Source organism: Oreochromis niloticus, linkage group LG7 (genome assembly GCF_001858045.2).
Source record: "Oreochromis niloticus isolate F11D_XX linkage group LG7, O_niloticus_UMD_NMBU, whole genome shotgun sequence".
Taxonomy (NCBI): Eukaryota; Metazoa; Chordata; class Actinopteri; order Cichliformes; family Cichlidae; genus Oreochromis; species Oreochromis niloticus.
The window spans coordinates 1,504,629-1,528,544 of record NC_031972.2 but is presented as its reverse complement, the minus strand read 5'-3'; the positions used below and the strand labels follow the sequence as shown (position 1 = coordinate 1,528,544).

General features: G+C 38.5%; 1 protein-coding gene and 1 long non-coding RNA gene across 2 annotated transcripts; both read right to left on the bottom strand.

The window, feature by feature from the left end:
* Positions 1-271: 271 nt before the first annotated feature.
* LOC112847298 (uncharacterized) lies at positions 272-3,855 on the bottom strand. The gene is made up of 2 exons (XM_025908584.1): positions 3,633-3,855; positions 272-3,317 (listed from the first exon to the last, which is right to left on the bottom strand). The coding sequence occupies exon 2, from the start codon at positions 1,733-1,735 to the stop codon at positions 353-355; it is 1,383 nt and encodes a 460-aa protein (XP_025764369.1). The 5' UTR covers positions 1,736-3,317; positions 3,633-3,855; the 3' UTR covers positions 272-352.
* Positions 3,856-7,015: 3,160 nt separating this feature from the next.
* On the bottom strand, positions 7,016-12,480 carry LOC102078714 (uncharacterized). The gene is made up of 4 exons (XR_002062719.2): positions 12,301-12,480; positions 7,470-11,973; positions 7,251-7,381; positions 7,016-7,159 (listed from the first exon to the last, which is right to left on the bottom strand). It is a non-coding gene; the product is annotated as an uncharacterized LOC102078714 (long non-coding RNA).
* Between the last annotated feature and the right edge of the window lie 11,436 nt (positions 12,481-23,916).

Here is a 23,916-nt window from a genome sequence, read left to right as displayed (position 1 = left end):
GTGTGGGACGGAGAGATTTCGCAGGTCTTTCCTCCCCACTGCTGTCAGACTCTACAATAAAGACTTTTGCAGCTGATCAAACACACAAACCCACACATGTGCAATAAGACTGCTATACGTGCAATTCTTCTTCTGACGAAGTTGTGTTTTTGTATTTTCCTACTCAGTTGTATATAGTATTTGTATTTCTATTTTATTCTATTGTATATAGTATTTTATTTTATTTTATTTTATTTTATTGTATTTTATTGCATTCCAGTGTTTTCTAATTTCTGCTACATAACTTTGCACTTTTGCTGTAACAAAACAAATTTCCCACCTGTGGGACTAATAAAGGCCATCTTATCTTATCTTATCTTATCATGTGTTCTTTCATGTCTGGCTTCTTCTCCAGCATGTGCCGTAGTGTCAAAAGACGCTTGACTGCTTGGGCTCGGTTGTTAGGGAGTTTGCGCCTTGGTTGCCTGAAGGGTACTGGTGCCACCCAACTATTCGAGTCGTCTATGAAGACCTCGTTGTCCATTATTTCCAGAAAGAGTTTGTCTTCCACAGACATAGCAGGCTTGTTGTCATGTGGCGTTTGCTGGAAGACCCCTTTACCAAGGCCATCTTTCCCATCAAACAGGATTTCGGATGCGTTAGCTCCTAGAAACTGACGATGCTGCTCTGGAGTGTCAAGCTTCTCTTTGATGTGGAGACTGTTAGTGCAAGGGTCGAACGGAGATGTACGACCGTTACTCAGCACATTGCACCGATAGACGTTTACAAACTCTGGTTTGTGAGCTCTTCCGAGACAAACCTCTCCCACAATCACCCATCCCAAGTCGAGACGCTGGGCGTAGGGGGCATCGTGGGGCCCATTGCATCGCTCTCGAACCTTGTGTGCCTGTGGTACATCTCGACTGAGCAAGATCAGGATGCTTGCTGATGGATCTATAGCCGGGATTTTATCCACAACCCGCTTGAAATGTGGATAATGTCTGGCGATCTCAGGTGTGGGGATTTCAGACTTATCATCAGGGAGCATGTCACATTCGATTAAGGTGGGGAGTGGAATGTGAGTCTTACCATCTAATGACTCCATGATGAAATTGTTAGCTTGGCGCCCTGTTGTTTCCATAACTCCTGAGCAGGTCTTCAAGGTGTATGCTGCCGTGCCCTCTGTAACTCCAAAGAGCTCAAAAAACTCTGTTCTTGCCAAAGACTTGTTGCTTTGCTCGTCGAAAACAACGTACGCCTTAACAGCTTTCTCCCTCTGGCCAGCTGGATAAACTCTGACAAGACAGATTTTGGAGCACGACTTTGCTCTGACGGTAGTCCCACAAATATCTGTGCATTTTGCTGTGACAGCTTGAGGAGCTTCTTCTCCTTGCTCCCCGCCTTGCTCTCTTGTGGTTACAGGAGTCTCTGATATCCAGGGGGCCAGCCCTGGGTGTAGCGCAGTAGGGTGGTTCTCACTCCTGCACTCTCTGCACTGAACGTTTTTGTGGCAGTCTTTTGCTAGATGAGTGAATGAAGCGCAGCACTTAAAGCAAATATTATTCTCTTTAAGATAAGCTCTCCTTTCCTCTAAAGATTTACTCCTAAACCCACGACAGTTTCTGAGGGGGTGTGGTTTGTTATGAAGTGGGCATTGTTCATCTGGTTCGGCCCTCCTCTTCCCTGAGGGGCTGGCTTGCATGCTTTTAGAGTTTGAGGAGACTTCTGTCTTTTTGACAGAAATGGGTATTTTCATGTTTGATTTGAAGGGGTGTTCTGGCTTCCCTGTCCTCCAACCACCTGTAAGAGGGGCAAAGCTTGGATCATTGAGCGTTTTGGCTTGATCACAAACAAACTTTGCGAAGAAGGAGAAGGGTGGGTAAGACGCTTGATGACTTTCTTTTTAACGAGATGCTAGAGAGATCCACTTGTCATGCAGGGAGTATGGCAACTTTTGAACGATTGGAGTGATGCCCCGAGATGTGTCCAGGTAACTGAGGCCTGGTAGGAACCCATTGGCTCTGGCGGCTTCAAGCTCCAAGAGAATGTCTCCCAGCTCTCTCAGCTTTTGATTTTCTCGATTTGAGATTCTTGGAAAATCATCCAGTTTCTTTAGGAGAGCTTCTTCAATTGCTTCTGGCGATCCATAGCAGTCTTCCAACCTTTGCCATACCATTCTTACACCTGCAGCTGCATCGTGTATGTGGACCGCTCGAATCCTCTTAGCATGCTCTGATGACTTTGGTCCCAGCCATTTACATAGCAGATCAAGCTCCTCTCTTGACGTCAGTTTTAAGTCCTCTGTAGAACTGTGGAAGGATTGCTTCCAGGCCCAATAGTTTTCTGGCTGATCGTCGAACCTTAACAGCCCAGAGCTTATCATCTCTCGCCGTATTAGATACTTGGCCAGGTCTGTGGTTGATGATGAAGTGGGCTCGTCAGTTCTGGCAGCACCTGTATGAGGCTGAGGTGGTTGGTAGCTACTACTGTATTGTCTCATATCATGTGACTGTGTCTGGTGTCTGTACGTATCCTTGGATGAATTTAAGCTGTGTGAATGTTCTTGCTTGAATGGCCCTGTCCTGCAGGGGCTTTGAGTACGAGGGTAATAGGGAGTGGCATCTTGACTCAATTTGGATGTTCTCTGAACAGGCAAGTCGTATTTGCTGATCTCATCACTGTCGACTGGTAGTTGGTGCATCAGAGTTGGCATGAGTTCTGGTAGCTCTGAGACTTGGTGAGGTTCAGGACTTGGATTATGCTCAACGTATTCATTTCTCAGGCTAACCCGATCTAACTCCCCAAATTCGTTCTCAACAGCTGCTTCAAGAACATTCGCTTCAGCAATGGCAGCTGCAGCCACGCTCTCAAGTCTCAAGGTATGCAAACTGGCTTGCAGCTCTGCTTTCTTCCTGGCAGCCTCAGCTGCTGCTTTTTGTTGTTCCTCCTCAATATATGCTTGTGCTTTTAACATATCTGCCTCTTTTTGTGCAAATAGTGCTTGAGCACGTGCAGCCTCTGCTTTTGCCCGTGCCCTGGCTGCAATGGCACTGGCTGAAGAGCGCTGACTGGCACGTGAGGTGTTGGAGCATATTGACCGCGTCTCAAGCGTGTTGTCGTTACTATCCATTGTAGCTTAGAAGAAACAGAAGAAACTGTGTTTCCACGCAGATCCACTTTTTTGTAGGTAGCCGTGTTGGGACGATGCCTTTTTACTATTCTGCCCTCACTAGGGTGTGAAGCTGGTTTCTAGCTTGGCAGATAGCTAACAGGTCCACAATAAACATCCAGGAGTCAGCGGATACGTTTTAGATGTTTACTGTTGAAGCACTGTAAAACTGGTACAGAAACAAAAATAAAATATTACATTTCTGTTGTAATTGCATTTTCTTTACAACATCAAACATTAAGCCATGCACTACAATGTATATAACACATAAACACAAGCTTATCCAAACCCTTTCACAGGTTATTAGGCCCACGGATTTAGCGATTAGCTTAATGCTAACATTACATGGGAAATCCCATAGACGGGCTAACGTGTTAGCATCGCGGCCGTTTTTCCTCACAAAAGAAAGTTTCTCACACAAAACTCTAAACTGCTACACAAAACTATCGCGGGAAAGCTTACACAACAGATAGCAACTACTTACAGGCATGTGCTCTCTCAGGCTCAGCAAGAAAAAGTGAACAAAAAGTGGAACAGACAACAGTTTGGATAAAGGACTGTTTTTCACTGGTGAGGTACTACGGCAAGTCTGCTGGTACAAAAAACACACACCCAAATTATCATGCCTGCCTTAAAGGGGCAGCACAATACCATTTGTTACTTTTCAAATTCTATATTTATTAAGTTATGCAGGCTTGTTTGCACAACAAGGCTAAATAATTATATAAACTTTTCAGAATCTAAATAGTGGACTTTGGTAGAATTAAAAAATACGTGTAGTGCAGGTCTATGATGATTTTCAGTGCTACTATCATCTAGTTCTGATTCTGGTTCTGTCTTGGTTACTGTTGTAGTCCTGTTTTAATTCCGGATCAGTTCTGGGTCTGGTTGAATTGGGGTTTAGTCCCTGTGTCTTGATACAGCCCGACTTTGTTCTGCCTTGCTGCTTAATTAAAAAACTAGTTTAAGGTGTCCTGCATATGTATATAGAAGTAATATATATATATATATATGAAGTCATTCTTTTTTGAACAAAACTCAAAACAGAGCCTAATAATCTTTCAGTCATTTCTACCCTCACTTAATTTCCTTTCGCTGCTCAGCTCTCACACAGTGGCTCAGTTATGCTCCAATCCCTCCATATTGTGGCCAATCACATGCGAGGATATAGGATAATATCATTATGTGAAAAACAGAGAGGGTGAGAGACGCGACAGTCAAGTGGAGCATGCGTCTGTCCTCTCAGTAAGTGAGTGAGACAGTAGACAGCGGTGAGGAGGGCTGTGCGAAAGCAAAAACACATAAATATGCCTGACACCCGTAAACGAAGCAGCATCTGGCTGCAGTTTAAAGACTTTTTTTGTCTCGGTCTTGGTTTTGGTCTTGGTCTCGTCTCGACTCGGTCTCGGTCTTGGTCTCGTCTCAACTTGGTCTTGGTCTTGGTCTTGCCTTGGTCTCGATACCCTCTGGTCTTGGTCTTGTCTTGGTCTCGGATTAGGCGGTCTTGACTACAAGTCTAGGCACCAGGAGTCCATGTCTGTTGGTGTAACAGTAGTTCGTGTTTAGAATAAAAAATCCCATGTCACTGATTTGATAGGGGCAATAGTGTGCCTAAAGTGTTGTATAACTTTGCTGGGGGGTCACATATAAAATTCAGTGATTTTTGAGATAAGGGACAAAACATGTCCGCCAGATAAAACCCAATTTTTGGGGTTAAAAATATGAATACAAGTGTTAACCCAACTGACTAAAAGACAAACCAAGGCAATGTTTATACAACAAAAGTATGATTTTGCATTTTTTATACATACATATTTATTTTAAAGGGTACAATACGTTACCAGTACCTTAAAAATCCATTGTCCAGAAGCAGGTGTGATAATATTAAAATACAGAAAAAAATTAAAAGTAATGTAAAATTAAACATCATGGGTCTTGTCACTAAGTATTCAAGTCAATACCTTATATAATATCAAAATATGATATTGAAAAATTATTTTTACACATTTTTTAAGTGATTAAAATCATGTCCAGAGTTTTTGTCAATACCATCAGATTTCTTTAAAAGTAGGAAAAAATCAGGAATTATTGTGGGTAGCTTACACTCTGAGGACCCCTTTACCACTTCCTAGGGGAAACACATGCCCTCAGGTCACTGCTGTGATAATTTTTTTTAATTTTTTTAATTTTCATTTATGGCATACCTTTCTGATAAAACTCTGTGTCACAACCATAGTGCGTCAACACCAAAGTCGATGTAATGCAAGATTTAATTTTTTTTCTTTCTTTTTTTTTTGTAAAAAGAGCTTCATTTAAGTAGATTGTAGAGGCCATAAGCTGATGAAAAACAAGATGGCTTCTGTCAGAAAAACATATGTTATGAGAGAAAGTAGGGTATTTTATCAGCACCATCAGGATTTTTGTCTGACGGTGTTGACCCTTTTTCTAATGGTTTTGACAGATGCCACAAAAGTGTGCTATTCATCATATTACTTCCTGTGTATTTTACTGATATTTCTGCTTTACAGATGTGTCAAAGATTATCAAATTTGCCTTATCTTGAATCTCATTGTTTATGTATACATTATTAATCCCATAGGAAAAAGCTTAGTCCTATGCATTTAACCCATTCACTAAGTGATGCAGTGGGCAGCTACAAATCCAGGATAGCCGCTGTTCGTTGGATTTGAACGCCCAACCTTCCGATCATGTGGCATCTACTGAGCCATCTCTGCCCCGAGAGCTGGTCTTTAAGTGATGATGTATGAATCCTGCTTCCAGGCCCAAACTACTCTGTGTTTATTAAGCCTGCTGTGCTGTTAAAATGTTTCAATGCTTTTTTTTATCTTGTTCTGTTTAATCTGAACAAGCCCCTAAAAACAGTCAGTGATCCCTGTTGGCCTAACCATCAGAAATCCTTGCATTAACTTTTATCAAGTGGAAAAAAGTTAGTGTTCATCCTCCAGCTTCACTGTGTTTATGTTTTGCTAACATAGCTGTGTCACTAGCGATCACGTAGCACATCATTATATACCAGTTAGTTCATCTTCAGTAACCCTACAAAAATCACTGCTGTTTAGTTTTCTGTCTTCATTTATGTTAGAATGTAGGTGGAAACCAGCGAGCTAACTTCTAACTCAGCCACACTGATCATTTTATTAAAGATGAAAGAATTTAGACAGTTTGTAACTCTCAGTGATGCCGCAGAGTTCCTTTGACTTTGGGATCTGCAGCGGAGTTTGGACCTAGAAACGGCTAATGACATCAGACTTAAAGACCGGATAGCATTTCTATTGCTTAATACATAATTGTGTTGTGAATATTCATCCTTAATCTGTATACATGCATATGGTTAAGAAAAATTGTAGTAATTACAAAATGGTACATTTCAGGCTAGAATGGCAAAGGGGAACCTGTCAGTAGAGGAATGAAAGAGAAGGAACAGGGAGGATCAAAAAAGGAGAAAAAAATAACAGCCACCCTAAGTTGAAGAAAGAGTTTCTCATAAAGGAAAGGGAAAGATCTAGAAAGAGAGTGAAAGAGGGAAAAATAAAGAACATTGGTGATCTGAAAGAAAGAGAAAAAAGGCAGAAGAGAAGGTTTGCTAATGTGCAAAAACAGAATTGTTATGATGTGTCTTGTGTTATTACATAAGTTGTTAAGGTGTAATGGTCATCTTGAAAGAAATAAAAACTTGTTTTCTACTAGTGTGTCACCACCGTCAGATTTGTGTCACCACCTTGTCAACTCCATAATATGGAGTTTTTGTTTATCTTTCTCTTTTGAAGAGCCATTTCTTTCCTCCCTCATGATCTTGTTATGCTAAGTAAGCGGACTCTATGGCAGAACACACAGAAACGCAGAAAATGCAGGAAGTGCTTTTTATTTACAGTGTCCAACTTATTTACACGGGATGGAATATGTACACCGACAAATAAACGGAGGGAAACCAGAGAAGGGAGCTGACACGCATTCTGAGGGAAAGGGGTAACCCGCACACACAGGGTGGATCTATGGAAAAAGGAAAAACGTAACTTTAGGGAAGGATGCCAATCAACCGGTAAGAAACGGCAATAAACATGGGGAGAGTTGGAGAGCTCACTTGTCACACTGGCGGTACAGACTCGGGCGAGGATTCCCGGGAAGTAGAAGAAATGCTGAGATCTCTCTCCATAGAAATCCCGGAAATGCGGCTTCACAAACAGCTGACAGGTAAGCGGGTGGTAGATCCAGCTGAGGATACAGGACAACAGGAAAGTAAACGAAATCCAAGACATAGGTTGGCCGAACGCACACCGCAGAGAATTAATAAACAAATTACCACTCGGGGAGGTGGCAATACTCCGACACCAGACGTCTGTCGCGCTGCTCCTAAATAACGCTCCATCAAATGACGTCTGATGTACCGCCGGTGTGTCAGCATCCCGTGACACACCACCCCGCCTACCTGTGCTGAAAACAGAAGCAGACCCCGTGACACCACACCAGAGGAACCCCACCAATTCCTAATAGTTCTTCCAATAAAAATACGCAATTTTCTCAATAAATGTGTAATTTGCATGCTGCTAAATATAATTGTTTCTTATAGAGATTAAATACAAGCTTCTGAAAATATGTATGACTGTAACTCTAATAAAAGCCAAACAATCTTACTTTAAAACATGGTATAATTCATTTGAAAACATATGTGCATAAACAGTAGAACAGAGAAGCTGCTAATAGTCAAAATAGCTGAAACAACTCAATTTAAAATATATATTTTTGCATTTCTTTGTGTCTGACGGTGTTGACAAAAACCTTGCACTTCTCCAGCAAAAACATAAATTATTAAAAAATGTTACACCTGGGAGATTGTACCAAAACATGGTGAGACAGCCAAAACTTTGTGTAACAATTATATGTAAATATGTTAAAATATATTTTAGAAAATTAAAATCAGTTTTGTCCTTAATATCAGGAATCACTGAACTATGAATTGTGATTTTAAATGGTTTAAAAGCATGTAGAATAGGATATGTAGGCAAGTATATTTCTCCTCTTTTTATTAAGTAGCTAAGACAAAAAAACAAAACAAAAAAAAACAGGGCAGGGTTCAGTGGTTGAATCATCCATCCCCACCAATGCCAAAACCAAATCTGCGCCCTTGGCCCTTCTGACTTTGTTTCCTCTGACACAGAGGAGCTTAATTCCTGGTTTTATTCTTGCTGTCAAAAAATCATGGACTCTGTGGCTCCTTTAAAACCCAGGCAGCCCAAGACTAAACCTGAGCCTTGGTTTAATGAGAGCAGTCGTGCTGTTAAGAGGGAATGTCGTCAAGCAGAACGGAGATGGAAAGAGGATAAACCGCATGTATCATTTCAAATTCTAAAAGACTGCTGGCATCGCTACCAGAACACTGTTAAAGAGGCAAAAAGGAAATATTTTTCAAATATTATTTCTTCCAACAGTCATAACCCACGTGTGTTATTTTATGCCATTAACTCTGTTCTTAATGTCTGTTTGGAAGTTTCTCCTGATATTTGCAATAATTTTCTGAACTTTTTTATTGAAAAGGTTGTCACCACCAGGGCTCTTATCACATTCCTGAGTCTGACCCCTCTGCCTCTGTCCCTTGCACTGCTGTTTTTACTCAGTTTGAACTTGTGACGCTCTCCACTTTAGAGGATGTGGTTCGCCATATTAAGCCCGCAGGTTGCCCTCGGGATCCTCTCCCTCCACAAAGACATTTTTCCTAGTATAGGGCAGTCTGTCCTTGACATTATTAACAGCAGCCTGTTTTCTGGTGTGGTTCCTGCAAATTTCAAACATGCAGTAGTGCAGCCACTGCTTAAGAAACCTGGCCTTGATCACACAGTATTAGCAAATTATAGGCCTATTTCCAAGCTGCCTTTAAAAATTTGTTTTTTGTCAACTGAAGTATTTTCTAGATGAAAACAGTATCCATCCTTAGAAGGCATGGGATCTCTTTTCATTGTTACGCTGATGACTGCCAAATTTATTTGCCACTAAAGCAGAAGGATGCCCTCTTCATAAAACCTCTCTTGGCATTTCTAGATAACAGTAAAACCTGGTTGGCCTTAAATGTATTATTATTATTTTAAATAATAATATTTTAAACCTGTTATTACTGACAGCCAAATTAGAGCAGTGAAGTCCATTTTTTATCATGTAAGGTGACTGGCAGCAGTGAAATCTTTTCTTTCTGGGCAGCACACTGATCCATGCTTTTATTTTATCCTGTCTTTACGACTGTAACTCCCTTTATGTGAGGGTCAGGCAGTTGTTGCTTTCACGTCTGCAGCTGGTTCAAAATGCCGCTGCATAAAATGCATCATCACATAGTCACCAGTTAACAATATACACCTGAGGCACCTGAGGCTACCTGAGTCTATCCTGTTGATTAGCACACACGTATGATCTTTCTTTCACGTTTTCTGACTCGATGACTTTAGGATTTTAAGTTGTTTAAGTTAAAACTTCAAAATAACTGCCTGTGGGCATTTCCAAATGGACTTTAGTTCAACTAATGTGTTTCTCAAAACGTTCAACTGTTTAATTTCTTTCTCAGAATTTTATTGTGTTTGTCCTTCAATCGCTCCTCAGTAACAGAACATATGGCAGTGTACTTTTCTGGTCCCAGTGTGCTCATGTGGTATGTCATCACGTAGTCTACTAACACAACTCACCTTCAGGAAGTATCCAATCCGATTATATGAATAACACCTACATTGCAGACTGCATGATTATTCGATTGATTGGTTATTCTTCATGTAACTGTTGCTTTTTTGTGTCTGTTTTGAACCATCATGTTATATAATAATGTTAATAAAGGTACTCACGCATATAAAATATTCTAATATACTAATAATAAGCATTTGTATTTTTCTACATTTACATGTATTTTTAAAAAATGTTTGTAAACATGAGTCTAACTCACAATAAACACATGCATATGAAAACACATGCTTTGGATTTTATCTGAACTGCCTGCCCCGCTCTGTGGGCTCCAAGCCTCGGCTGACTGCTGAAAGTGTCAGAGTGGGAAACACATGGAGAGCAGCTGCTCAGGTTTGTTTAAACTAAGGTTCAAACTAAAGCTTAGTAGATTTATTCTGGACTTCCTGTTATGGCAGCTGCCATGTACTATAATAAGTATTCTGTGAGTATTGGACAGTCAGCTTATTCAGAGAAAGTGCAGCAAGTGTTAAATGTGAAAGTTCATGACGGCACGATTAGAAAAAGACTGAACAAGTTTGGTATCTTCTCTCTTAAAGAACACGACTTAGGTTTGCAAAGCTGCACCTGACAAATCACAAGACTTCTGGTACAACAAAACGACCTTACGAGACCTGGAATTCCTGTTTCTACAGACGCTGGATAACAAAGTTGAAGGGAGACTGCTCATAAACATACGGGCAGCTACTTTAATACGCCACAAATGTACTGCGCCTGAGATGGCAGCCAAAAAATGTTGTCATGAAAAATGTCCCATGTTGTACTCGAAGTCATGACCTTGAACACAAGGTAAGGTCAGGGGCGGGACAGGAAGAGATGAGAGAAGCCAAGCTAGTGGAAGTTTACCACCAGAAATAGTGTTTTGGAAAGTAGAAGCATGCAGCACACAAACATGAACGGTCGTTGTCTTTGCTTAAGGAATCCCGGAGAGTGACTGTCTTTTAAAAGATTGAATTCATTTCAGCAGTTGAAATTACAAGTTAAGACACGCTGGACCTCGATGTGAACCAGCTGTCTGCTTCACACAAAGGATGACCCTGTGAGCAGGCAATACAGTTTTATACCAAAACAAAAACAAGTATTATTATGACTGTCTCCTCTTGGGAATGACGCAGCTGGTCCTGCAGTCAGCTGATTGGATCTTCTCCTGCACTTCATCCACCACTGATCTCGTCTGCAGCTGCTCCTTTTCCTGGAAAAAGAAAGGAAAACACCTCGCTCCCTGTCATCCAGCCTGTTGTTTCTACTTATTTTCCAAGTCCGGGACGTTCTGGCCCAGAAAAATATCCCCCTGACTCTAACCAGTTATGATGTGTGCAAATCCCTCTGCAGCTCAACATGTCAGTCTCAATAATTCAGTTTAATCATAGCTCTGAATGGACTTTTGACCCTCATTACACAGTGCCAACTCTTAACAACTACAATTCCAATGTTTATAGAACTCACACAAAAACAGCTTTATTTAACCATTTTATTCCTAACAACCTACAAAAATGTGTGAGACTAGCTAGTCAGAAAAGAAGAAGAAAAACAGCCAACGAGAACATTTACTGTTTTAAAAAAGAAAAAGTGATGCAGAGTTCAGTTCAGCTTTATTTATATTGATCCGCGTCACAACAACAGTTGTCTGAAAAAGCTTCACCCAGAGCCGACAGTATTAGAGACATGAGGCAGAAGGACAGCTTATCTGAAGCCCACATCATTTTTTGGACACCACGCAGACAGCCAGCAATTTAAGGAGAACATGTGTCTAAATATGTCACTGCTGGTCTGATTGGGGAGGGGACCAGAGAAAAATACATTGTTGTTACACACTGATTTAATAAAAAAAACAGACGGCGTCTTGAAAGAGATGAGGAAAAAACATTACCACACATTACATTTGTTTTTTACTTTGATCTGAGTCTTTACAGAAGAAGAGTCAAGTTTACTGACAGGAAGATGAAGGAGGATCTCATCTCGTATCACTGTGAGGCTCCGCCTACAACCTGGACGAGCGTTCCCTCAGTGTCTCCATCCCGCACATGTTCCTGGATCAGGTCTGCAGCACACTGCGTTGATGAGATGAAGCTCACCTGTTCACATGACACCTGTAGGAAACAGGACTCACCTGTTGAAATCTTTGAAGTGTCCATTTTATTCATTTACAGACCAAATTTGACCCAACAATCACCTAAAATAAGGTCTGAAACCTTAAAGGCTAAATCCAGGGGAACACTGGAAGTAAACAGTCCATAGAATAATCACTGAAGTGTTTCAGCATTTCAGCTGAAATGTTTGAATTGTTCATTTTTGTAAATCACCTCAAATAAAATCAGTGAATCAGCAGCAGTGAAATCATCACTGATGATGAAATGACACCATCACAAAGCAATCATTTGTGCTTAAAAGCCCACTAACAAAGAGAAGAAGAGAACCTGGCTGTTAATCCTGAATATTTCATCCAGTTTGGCTTTGTCCACCCCTCCTGATTCACCAAACACCTGCAAACACAACAACAACATCATAACAAGTTTATAACCACATTAAGAATAATACCAGCAATAGTTATAATTAGTGTGAATGCTTGTAAAAGCATTCACAGTATTGTTGTTGTAATCTTTATTCTATTTTATTATTAGTGTGAATGCTTGTAAAGCATTCACAGTATTGTTGTTGTAATCTTTATTATTATTAGTGTGAATGCTTGTAAAAGCATTCACAGTATTGTTCTCCTAATCTTTATTAGTGTGAATGCTTGAAAAGCATTCACAGTATTGTTGTTGTAATCTTTCTTATTAGTGTGAATGCTTGTAAAAGCATTCACAGTATTGTTCTTCTGTTTCTTTATTATTATTTTTCACTATCTATTCCGTACGTTTTTGGACGCTAACTCCTTCAAAACCGTTCAACTTAGAAAAACCATTCAAACACCGTTAGATTCCTCTTCTTTTGGACATGACTGCTTCTACTTTTCTCATTTATAACATTTATATTTTTAAAATTATTCAACTTTTTTCAGCAAAAATTTCCCATGTATTTCAATGGGGAGACCCTTCAAATTCTCCTTCAACTTAGTCCTCTTAAAACTGTATCTACTTTCATATACATTGACGTAGAGCCACCATTCAATCTTTAAAACGAAGACAAGACATTCAACTATTCAACTTGTATTTATCTTTTCAATATCTATTATACTTTTTCTTCAGTTCCAGTTTAAGTTTCATGATGTTTTTTCAGCCGTTTCAGAGTTTATAATGGGTGTGTATGGGATGGAATGTTGGGGCTAGAGTGAGACAGCTCAACTGCTAGAGTGAAAGGAGCAAAAAAATTCATCTTAAAATATTTTTTAAAACTGCTGCTGTGTCCACGGTGTTTGGTCTACAGGTATGATTTTACCCTCAAAACGTAGCCATCGCTGTCCTCTTTCATCCAATGTGTTTACTATTGTACTAGGTGTTACGGTTCTTTCATAAATGTCACCCATGCACAGCCTCCTCCCTCCAACTCCTCCATAGACTCTAATGTTAAAATGGCTCAGAAGGTTCGTTTGAAAATCAGAGGAGCATGGTGTTTTTACACTGTCACCACGTCCATATAATAAACTCCACAGGCATGAAAACTGAGAATTAGGTAGACTGGACATTGCTGCCGCTCACGGTGACAGAATTTCGTCAATAGGACCTGTACTTTTCATTTGGGAGCGATTTGTTTCGGCCTGACTTTTCTGTTCATTTTAAGCAGCAAAAGTGAGGTGCATGTCTGTGTGCGTGTGTACTGAGCCATTGGGTGCAGTCACTATAGCAACCAGGCTCACACCTGCCTGCCTAACGAGCTCTCTCTCACTGTGCCAAGATTAATCTGAAACACTTCTCTTTCAACTGCTGCTGTGTCCACAGTGTTTGCTCTACAGCCATCATTTTACCCTCAAAACGAAGCCATCGTTGTTCTCTTTCCAACAGCATGTCTTTCAAAGCTCAGAGATGTAAACCTTTAAAAGTGTGTAGATCCAAGTGGAGGGATTACACTTTAGTCATTCAGTGATTCAAAGAATATGAACTTTTAATATTCATTCAGATGTTTTCTGACTCTAAATTTTCTGTTCTCATTTCTTATGTTTTTCTAATTTGCAATTAAAATATTTTCAGCTTTTTTCCAATTTCTTCTCTGTGGTTGTCAGCTTTTAGCAGTTCAGCACTTTTGTTTTCAAGTGCAAATTTCTGTATTTTTCATCTCTTTTAACATTTTTAACTTAAAATTCAACAATTAATTCATTTCAGTGCATACATTCAGATTCAAGCATTCACACTGCAGTTTCTTCAGAAAATGCACTTTCTAGTTAGTGTGAATGCTTGAAAAGCATTCACAGTATAGTTGTTGTAATCTTTATTATTATTATTATTATTATTAGTGTGAATGCTTGTAAAAGCATTCACAGTATTGTTCTTCTAATCTTTATTCTTCTATTTTATTATTATTTTTATATATTCCGTACGTTTTTTGTACTCTATCTCCTTTAAAACCGTTCAACTTAGAAAAACCATTCAAACACCGTTAGATTCCTCTTCTTTAGGACATGACTGCTTGTATTTTTCTCATTTATAACATTTATATTTTTAATTTTATTCAACTTTTTTCAACAAAAATTTCCCATGTATTTCAATGGGGAGACCCTTCAAATTCTCCTTCAACTTACTCGTCTTTAAACTGTATCTACTTCCACATACATTGACGTAGAGCCACCATTCAAACTTTAAAACGAAGACAAGACATTCAACTATTCAACTTGTATTTATCTTTTCAATATCTATTATACTTTTTCTTCAGTTCCAGTTTAAGTTTCATGATGTTTTTTCAGCCGTTTCAGAGTTTATAATGGGTGTGTATGGGACGGAATGTTGGGGCTAGAGTGAGACAGCTCAACTGCTAGAGTGGCAGTAGGTCGAAAATTAATCTTAAAATATTTTATTAAAACTGCTGCTGTGTCCGCAGCGTTTGCTCTACAGGTATGATTTTACCCTCAAAACGTAGCCATCGCTGTCCTCTTTCACCCAATGTGTTTATTATTGTACTAGGTGTTATGGTTCTGTCATAAATGTCACCAATGCGCAGCCTCCTCCCTCCAACTCCTCCATAGACTCTAATGTTAAAATGGCTCAGAAAGGTCGTTTGAAAACCAGAAGAGCAGGCTGTCTTTACACTGTCACCACGTCCATATAATAAACTCCACAGGCATGAAAACTGAGAATTTGGTAGACTGGACATTGCTGCCGCTCACGGTGAAAGATTTATGTCAATACGACCTGTACTTTTCATTTGGGAAGGATTTGTTTCGGGCTGACTTTTCTGTTCATTTTAAGCAGCAAAAGTGAGGTGCATGTCTGTGTGCGTGTGTATGGAGCCACTGGGTGCAGTCACTATAGCAACCAGGCTCACACCTGCCTGCCTAACGAGCTCTCTCTCACTGTGCCAAGATTCATCTTAAACACTTCTCTTTAAACTGCTGCTGTGTCCACAGTGTTTGGTCTATAGCCATCATTTTACCCTCAAAATGTCACCACCGTTCTTCTCTTTCCAACACCATGTCTTTCAAAGCTCAGACATTTAAACTTTTTAAACTGTGTGGATTCAAGTGGAGGGATCACATTTTAGTCATTCAGTGATTCAAAGAATATGAACTTTTAATATTCATTCAGATGTTTTCTGACTCTAAATAATCTTTTCTCATTTCTTAGGTTTTTCTCATTTACATTTAAAACATTTTCAGCTCTTTTCCAACTTCTTCTCTGTGGATGTCAGCTTTTAGCAGTTCAGCACTTTTGTTTTCAGGTGCAAATTTCTGTATTTTTCATCCCATTCAAAATTTTTAACTTAAATTCAGCAATTAATTCATTTCAGTGCATACATTCAGATTCAAGCATTCACACTGCAGTTTCTTCAGAAAATGCACTTTCTAGTTAGTGTGAATGCTTGTAAAAGCATTCACAGTATTGTTCATCTAATCTTTATTATTAGTGTGAATGCTTGTAAAAGCATTCACAGTATTGTTCTTCTAATCTTTATTATTATTATTATATATTCCGTACGTTTTTGTGCACCTAACTCCTTCAAAACCGTTCAACTTAGAAAAACCATTCAAACACCGTTAGATTCCTCTTCTTTTGGACATGACTGCTTCTACTTTTCTCATTTATAACATTTATATTTTTAAAATTATTCAACTTTTTTCAACAAAAATTTCCCATGTATTTCAATGGGGAGACCCTTCAAATTCTCCTTCAACTTAGTCCTCTTAAAACTGTATCTACTTTCATATACATTGACGTAGAGCCACCATTCAAACTTTAAAACGAAGACAAGACATTCAACTATTCAACTTGTATTTATCTTTTCAATATCTATTATACTTTTTCTTCAGTTCCAGTTTAAGTTTCATGATGTTTTTTCAGCCGTTTCAGAGTTTATAATGGGTGTGTATGGGACGGAATGTTGGGGCTAGAGTGAGACAGCTCAACTGCTAGAGTGAGAGGAGCAAAAAAATTAATCTTAAAATCTTTTTTAAAACTGCTGCTGTGTCCACGGTGTTTGGTCTACAGGTATGATTTTACCCTCAAAACGTAGCCATCGCTGTCCTCTTTCATCCAATGTGTTTACTATTGTACTAGGTGTTATGGTTCTTTCATAAATGTCACCCATGCACAGCCTCCTCCCTCCAACTCCTCCATAGACTCTAATGTTAAAATGGCTCAGAAGGTTCGTTTGAAAACCAGAAGTACAGGCTGTCTTTACACTGTCACCACGTCCATATAATAAACTCCACAAGCATGAAAACTGAGAATTAGGTAGACTGGACATTGCTGTCGCTCACGGTGAAAGAATTTTGTCAATAGGACCTGTACTTTTCATTTGGGAGCGATTTGTTTCGACCTGACTTTTCTGTTCATTTTAAGCAGCAAAAGTGAGGTGCATGTCTGTGCGCGTGTGTATGGAGCCAGTGGGTGCAGTCACTATAGCAACCAGGCTCACACCTGCCTGCCTGCCTAACGAGCTCTCTCTCACTCTGCCAATATTCATCTTAAACACTTCTCTTTCAACTGCTGCTGTGTCCACAGTGTTTGCTCTACAGCCATCATTTTACCCTCAAAACGAAGCCATCGTTGTTCTCTTTCCAACAGCATGTCTTTCAAAGCTCAGAGATGTAAACCTTTAAAAGTGTGTGGATCCAAGTGGAGGGATTACACTTTAGTCATTCAGTGATTCAAAGAATATGAACTTTTAATATTCATTCAGATGTTTTCTGACTCTAAATTTTCTGTTCTCATTTCTTAGGTTTTCCAAATTTTAATTTAAAAATTTTCAGCTATTTTCCAACTTCTTTTGTGTGAACATCAGCTTTCAAAAGTTCTGCACTTTTGTTTTCAGGTTAAAAACTCTGTATTTTCCAGCTCATTCAACATTTTTATTTTTAACTTAAAATTCAGCAATTAATTGATTTCAGTGCATACATTCAGATTCAAGCATTCACACTGCAGTTTCTTCAGAAAATGCACTTTCTAGTTATTATATTTTATTCTTCCGTACGTTTTTTGTACTGTATCTCCTTCAAAACCGTTCAACTTAGAAAAACCATTCAAACACCATTAGATTCCTCTTCTTTTGGACATGACTGCTTCTATTTTTCTCATTTTTAACATTTATATTTTTAATTTTATTTAACTTTTTTCAACAAAAAATTCCCATGTATTTCAATGGGGAGACCCTTCAAATCCTCATTCAACTTACTCATTTTTAAACTGTATCTACTTCCACATACGTTGACATAGAGCCACCATTCAAACTTTAAAACGAAGACAAAACATTCAACTATTCAATTTGTATTTATCTTTTCAATATCTCTTATACTTTTTCTTCAGTTCCAGTTTAAGTTTCATGATGTTTTTTCACCCATTTCAGAGTTTATAATGGGTGTGTATGGGACGGAATGTTGGGGCTAGAGTGAGACAGCTCAACTGCTAGAGTGAGAGGAGCAAAAAAATAAATCTTAAAATATTTTTTAAAACTGCTGCTGTGTCCACGGTGTTTGGTCTACAGGTATGATTTTACCCTCAAAACGTAGCCATCGCTGTCCTCTTTCATCCAATGTGTTTACTATTGTCCTAGGTGTTATGGTTCTTTCATAAATGTCACCAAAGCACAGCCTCCTCCCTCCAACTCCTCCATAGACTCTAATGTTAAAATGGCTCAGAAGGTTCGTTTGAAAATCAGAAGAGCATGGTGTTTTTACACTGTCACCACGTCCATATAATAAACTCCTCAGGCATGAAAACTGAGAATTAGGTAGACTGGACATTGCTGCCGCTCACGGTGAAAGAATTTCGTCAATAGGACCTGTACTTTTCATTTGGGAAGGATTTGTTTGGGCCTGACTTTTCTGTTCATTTTAAGCAGCAAAAGTGAGGTGCATGTCTGTGCGTGTGTATGGAGCCATTGGGTGCAGTCACTATAGCAACCAGGCTCACACCTGCCTGCCTAATGAGCTCTCTCTCTCTCACTGTGCCAAGATTCATCTTAAACACTTCTCTTTCAACTGCTGCTGTGTCCACAGTGTTTGCTCTACAGCCATCATTTTACCCTCAAAACGTCGCCATCGTTCTTCTCTTTCCAACACTGTGTCTTTCAAAGCTCAGAGATGTAAAGCTTTAAAACTGTGTGGATCCAAGTGGAGGGATCACATTTTAGTCATTCAGTGATTCAAAGAATATGAACTTTTAATATTCATTCAGATGTTTTCTGATTCTAAATGGTCTTCTCTCATTACTTAGGTTTTTCTAATTTACATTTAAAACATTTTCAGCTATTTTCCAACTTCTTCTCTGTGCTTGTCAGCTTTTAGCAGTTCAGCACTTTTGTTTTCAGGTGCAAATTTCTGTATTTTTCATCTCATTCAACATTTTTAACTTAAAATTCAGCAATTGATTCTTTTCAGTGCATACATTCAGATTCAAGCATTCACACTGCAGTTTCTTCAGAAAATGCACTTTCTAGTTATTATTATTATTATATTTTATTATATATTCCGTACGTTTTTTGTAGTCTATCTCCTTCAAAACCGTTCAACTTAGAAAAACCATTCAAACACCGTTAGATTCCTCTTCTTTTGGACATGACTGCTTCTATTTTTCTCATTTTTAACATTTATATTTTTAATTTTATTCAACTTTTTTCAACAAAAATTTCCCATGTATTTCAATGGGAGACCCTTCAAATTCTCCTTCAACTTACTCATTTTCAAACTGTATCTGCTTCCATATACGTTGACATAGAGCCACCATTCAAACTTTAAAACGAAGACAAAACATTCAACTATTCAATTTGTATTTATCTTTTCAATATCTGTTATACTTTTTCTTCAGTTCCAGTTTAAGTTTCATGATGTTTTTTCACCCATTTCAGAGTTTATAATGGGTGTGTATGGGACGGAATGTTGGGGCTAGAGTGAGACAGCTCAACTGCTAGAGTGAGAGGAGCAAAAAAATTAATCTGAAAATATTTTTTAAACTGCTGCTGTGTCCACGGTGTTTGGTCTACAGGTATGATTTTACGCTCAAAACGTAGCCATCGCTGTCCTCTTTCATCCAATGTGTTTACTATTGTACTAGGTGTTATGGTTCTTTCATAAATGTCACCAAAGCACAGCCTCCTCCCTCCAACTCCTCCATAGACTCTAATGTTAAAATGGCTCAGAAGGTTCGTTTGAAAATCAGAAGAGCATGGTGTTTTTACACTGTCACCACGTCCATATAATAAACTCCACAGGCATGAAAACTGAGAATTAGGTAGACTGGACATTGCTGCCGCTCACGGTGAAAGAATTTCGTCAATAGGACCTGTACTTTTCATTTGGGAAGGATTTGTTTGGGCCTGACTTTTCTGTTCATTTTAAGCAGCAAAAGTGAGGTGCATGTCTGTGCGTGTGTATGGAGCCCTGGCTCAGTCACTATAGCAACCAGGCTCACACCTGCCTGCCTAATGAGCTCTCTCTCTCTCACTGTGCCAAGATTCATCTTAAACACTTCTCTTTCAACTACTGCTGTGTCCACAGTGTTTGCTCTACAGACATCATTTTACCCTCAAAACGTCGCCATCGTTTTCTCTTTCCAACACTGTGTCTTTCAAAGCTCAGAGATGTAAAGCTTTAAAACTGTGTGGATCCAAGTGGAGGGATCACATTTTAGTCATTCAGTCATTCAAAGAATATGAACTTTTAATATTCATTCAGATGTTTTCTGACTCTAAATTTTCTTTTCTCATTACTTAGGTTTTTCTAATTTACATTTAAAACATTTTCAGCTCTTTTCCAACTTCTTCCCTGTGCTTGTCAGCTTTTAGCAGTTCAGCACTTTTGTTTTCAGGTGCAAATTTCTGTATTTTTCATCTCATTCAACATTTTTAACTTAAAATTCAGCAATTAATTCTTTTCAGTGCATATATTCAGATTCAAGCATTCACACTGCAGTTTCTTCAGAAAATGCACTTTCTAGTTATATTTATTATATATTCCGTACGTTTTTTGTACTGTATCTCCTTCAAAACCGTTCAACTTAGAAAAACCATTCAAACACCATTAGATTCCTCTTCTTTTGGACATGACTGCTTCTACTTTTCTCATTTTTAACATTTATATTTTTAATTTTATTCAACTTTTTTCAACAAAAATTTCCCATGTATTTCAATGGGAGACCCTTCAAATCCTCATTCAACTTACTCATTTTCAAACTGTATCTACTTCAACATACGTTGACATAGAGCCACCATTCAAACTTTAAAACGAAGACAAGACATTCAACTATTCAACTTGTATTTATCTTTTCAATATCTGTTATACTTTTCTTCAGTTCCAGTTTAAGTTTCATGATGTTTTTTCAGCCATTTCAGCGTTTATAATGGGTGTGTATGGGACGGAATGTTGGGGCTAGAGTGAGACAGCTCAACTGCTAGAGTGAGAGGAGCGAAAAAATTAATCTTAAAATCTTTTTTAAAACTGCTGCTGTGTCCGCAGCGTTTGCTCTACAGGTATGATTTTACCCTCAAAACGTAGCCATCGCTGTCCTCTTTCATCCAATGTGTTTACTATTGTGCTAGGTGTTATGGTTCTTTCATAAATGTCACCAAAGCACAGCCTCCTCCCTCCAACTCCTCCATAGACTCCAATGTTAAAATGGCTCAGAAAGTTCCTTTGAAAATCAGAAGAGCAGGCTGTCTTTACACTGTCACCACGTCCATATAATAAACTCCACAGGCATGAAAACTGAGAATTAGGTAGACTAGACATTGCTGCCGCTCACGGTGAAAGAATTTTGTCAATACGACTTATACTTTTCATTTGGGAGCGATTTGTTTCGGCCTGACTTTTCTGTTCATTTTAAGCAGCAAAAGTGAGGTGCATGTCTGCGTGTGTATGGGGCCATTGGGTGCAGTCACTATAGCAACCAGGCTCACACCTGCCTGCTTAACGAGCTCTCTCTCTCACTGTGCCAAGATTCATTTTAAACACTTCTCTTTCAACTGCTGCTGTGTCCACAGTGTTTGCCCTACAGCCATCATTTTACCCTCAAAACGTCGCCATCGATGTTCTCTTTCCAACAGCATGTCTTTCAAAGCTCAGAAATATAAACTTTTAAACTGTGTGGATCCAAGTGGAGGGATCACATTTCAGTCATTCAGTGATTCAAAGAATATGAACTTTTAATATTCATTCAGATGTTTTCTGACTCTAAATTTTCTTTTCTCATTTCTTAGGTTTTTCTAATTTACATTTAAAACATTTTCAGCTCTTTTCCAACTACTTCTCTGTGGATGTCAGCTTTTAGCAGTTCAGCTTTTTTGTTTTCAGGTGCAAATTTCTGTATTTTCATCTCATTCAACATTTTTAACTTAAAATTCAGCAATTAATTCATTTCAGTGCATACATTCAGATTCAAGCATTCACACTGCAGTTTCTTCAGAAAATGCACTTTCTAGTTAGTGTGAATGCTTGTAAAAGCATTCACAGTATTGTTCTTCTAATCTTTATTATCTATTTTATATTATCTATTCCGTACGTTTTTTGTACTCCTACTCCTTCAAAACCGTTCAACTTAGAAAAACCATTCAAACACCGTTAGATTCCTCTTCTTTTGGACATGACTGCTTGTATTTTTCTCATTTATAACATTTATATTTTTAAAATTATTCAACTTTTTTCAACAAAAATTTCCCATGTATTTCAATGGGGAGACCCTTCAAATCCTCATTCAACTCACTCCTCTTTAAACTGTATCTACTTCAACATACGTTGACATAGAGCCACCATTCAAACTTTAAAACGAAGACAAGACATTCAACTATTCAACTTGTATTTATCTTTTCAATATCTGTTATACTTTTTCTTCAGTTCCAGTTTAAGTTTCATGATGTTTTTTCAGCCGTTTCAGAGTTTATAATGGGTGTGTATGGGACGGAATGTTGGGGCTAGAGTGAGAAAGCTGAACTGCTAGAGTGAGAGGAGCGAAAAAATTAATCTTAAAATCTTTTTTAAAACTGCTGCTGTGTCCACAGCGTTTGATCTACAGGTATGATTTTACCCTCAAAACGTAGCCATCGCTGTCCTCTTTCATCCAATGTGTTTACTATTGTACTAGGTGTTATGGTTCTTTCATAAATGTCACCAAAGCACAGCCTCCTCCCTCCAACTCCTCCATAGACTCCAATGTTAAAGTGGCTCAGAAAGTTCTTTGAAAATCAGAAGAGCAGGCTGTCTTTACACTGTCACCACATCCATATAATAAACTCCACAGGCATGAAACTGAGAATTAGGTAGACTAGACATTGCTGCCGCTCACGGTGAAAGAATTTTGTCAATACGACATGTACTTTTCATTTGGGAAGGATTTGTTTCGGCCTGACTTTTCTGTTCATTTTAAGCAGCAAAAGTGAGGTGCATGTCTGTGTGCGTGTGTATGGAGCCCCTGGCTCAGTCACTATAGCAACCAGGCTCACACCTGCCTGCCTAACGAGCTCTCTCTCACTCTGCCAAGATTCATCTGAACACTTCTCTTGAACAGCTGCTGTGTCCACAGTGTTTGCTCTACAGCCATCATTTTACCCTCAAAACGAAGCCATCGTTCTTCTCTTTCCAACAGCGTGTCTTTCAAAGCTCAGATATGTAAAGTTTTTAAACTGTGTGGATCCAAGTGGAGGGATCACATTTTAGTCATTCAGTCATTCAAAGAATATGAACTTTTAATATTCATCAGATGTTTTCTGACTCTAAATAGTCTTTTGTCATTTCTTATGTTTTTCTAATTTACATTTAAAACATTTTCAGCTCTTTTCCAACTTCTTCTCTGTGGTTGTCAGCTTTTAGCAGTTCAGCTTTTTTGTTTTCAGGTACAAATTTCTGTATTTTTCATCTCATTCACATTTTTAACTTAAAATTCAGCAATTAATTCATTTCAGTGCATACATTCAGATTCAAGCATTCACACTGCAGTTTCTTCAGAAAATGCATTTTCTAGTTATATTTTATTATATATTCCGTACGTTTTTTGTAGTCTATCTCCTTCAAAACCGTTCAACTTAGAAAAACCATTCAAACACCGTTAGATTCCTCTTCTTTTGGACATGACTGCTTCTATTTTTCTCATTTTAACATTTATATTTTTAATTTTATTCAACTTTTTTCAACAAAAATTTCCCATGTATTTCAATGGGGAGACCCTTCAAATCCTCATTCAACTTACTCATTTTCAAACTGTATCACTTCACATAGTTGACATAGAGCCACCATTCAAACTTTAAAACGAAGACAAGACATTCAACTATTCAACGTATTTATCTTTTCAATATCTATTATACTTTTCTTCAGTTCCAGTTTAGTTTCATGATGTTTTTTCAGCCGTTTCAGAGTTTATAATGGGTGTGTATGGGACGGAATGTTGGGCTAGAGTGAGACAGCCAACTGCTAGAGTGAGAGGAGCAAAAAAATTAATCTTAAAATATTTTTTAAAACTGCT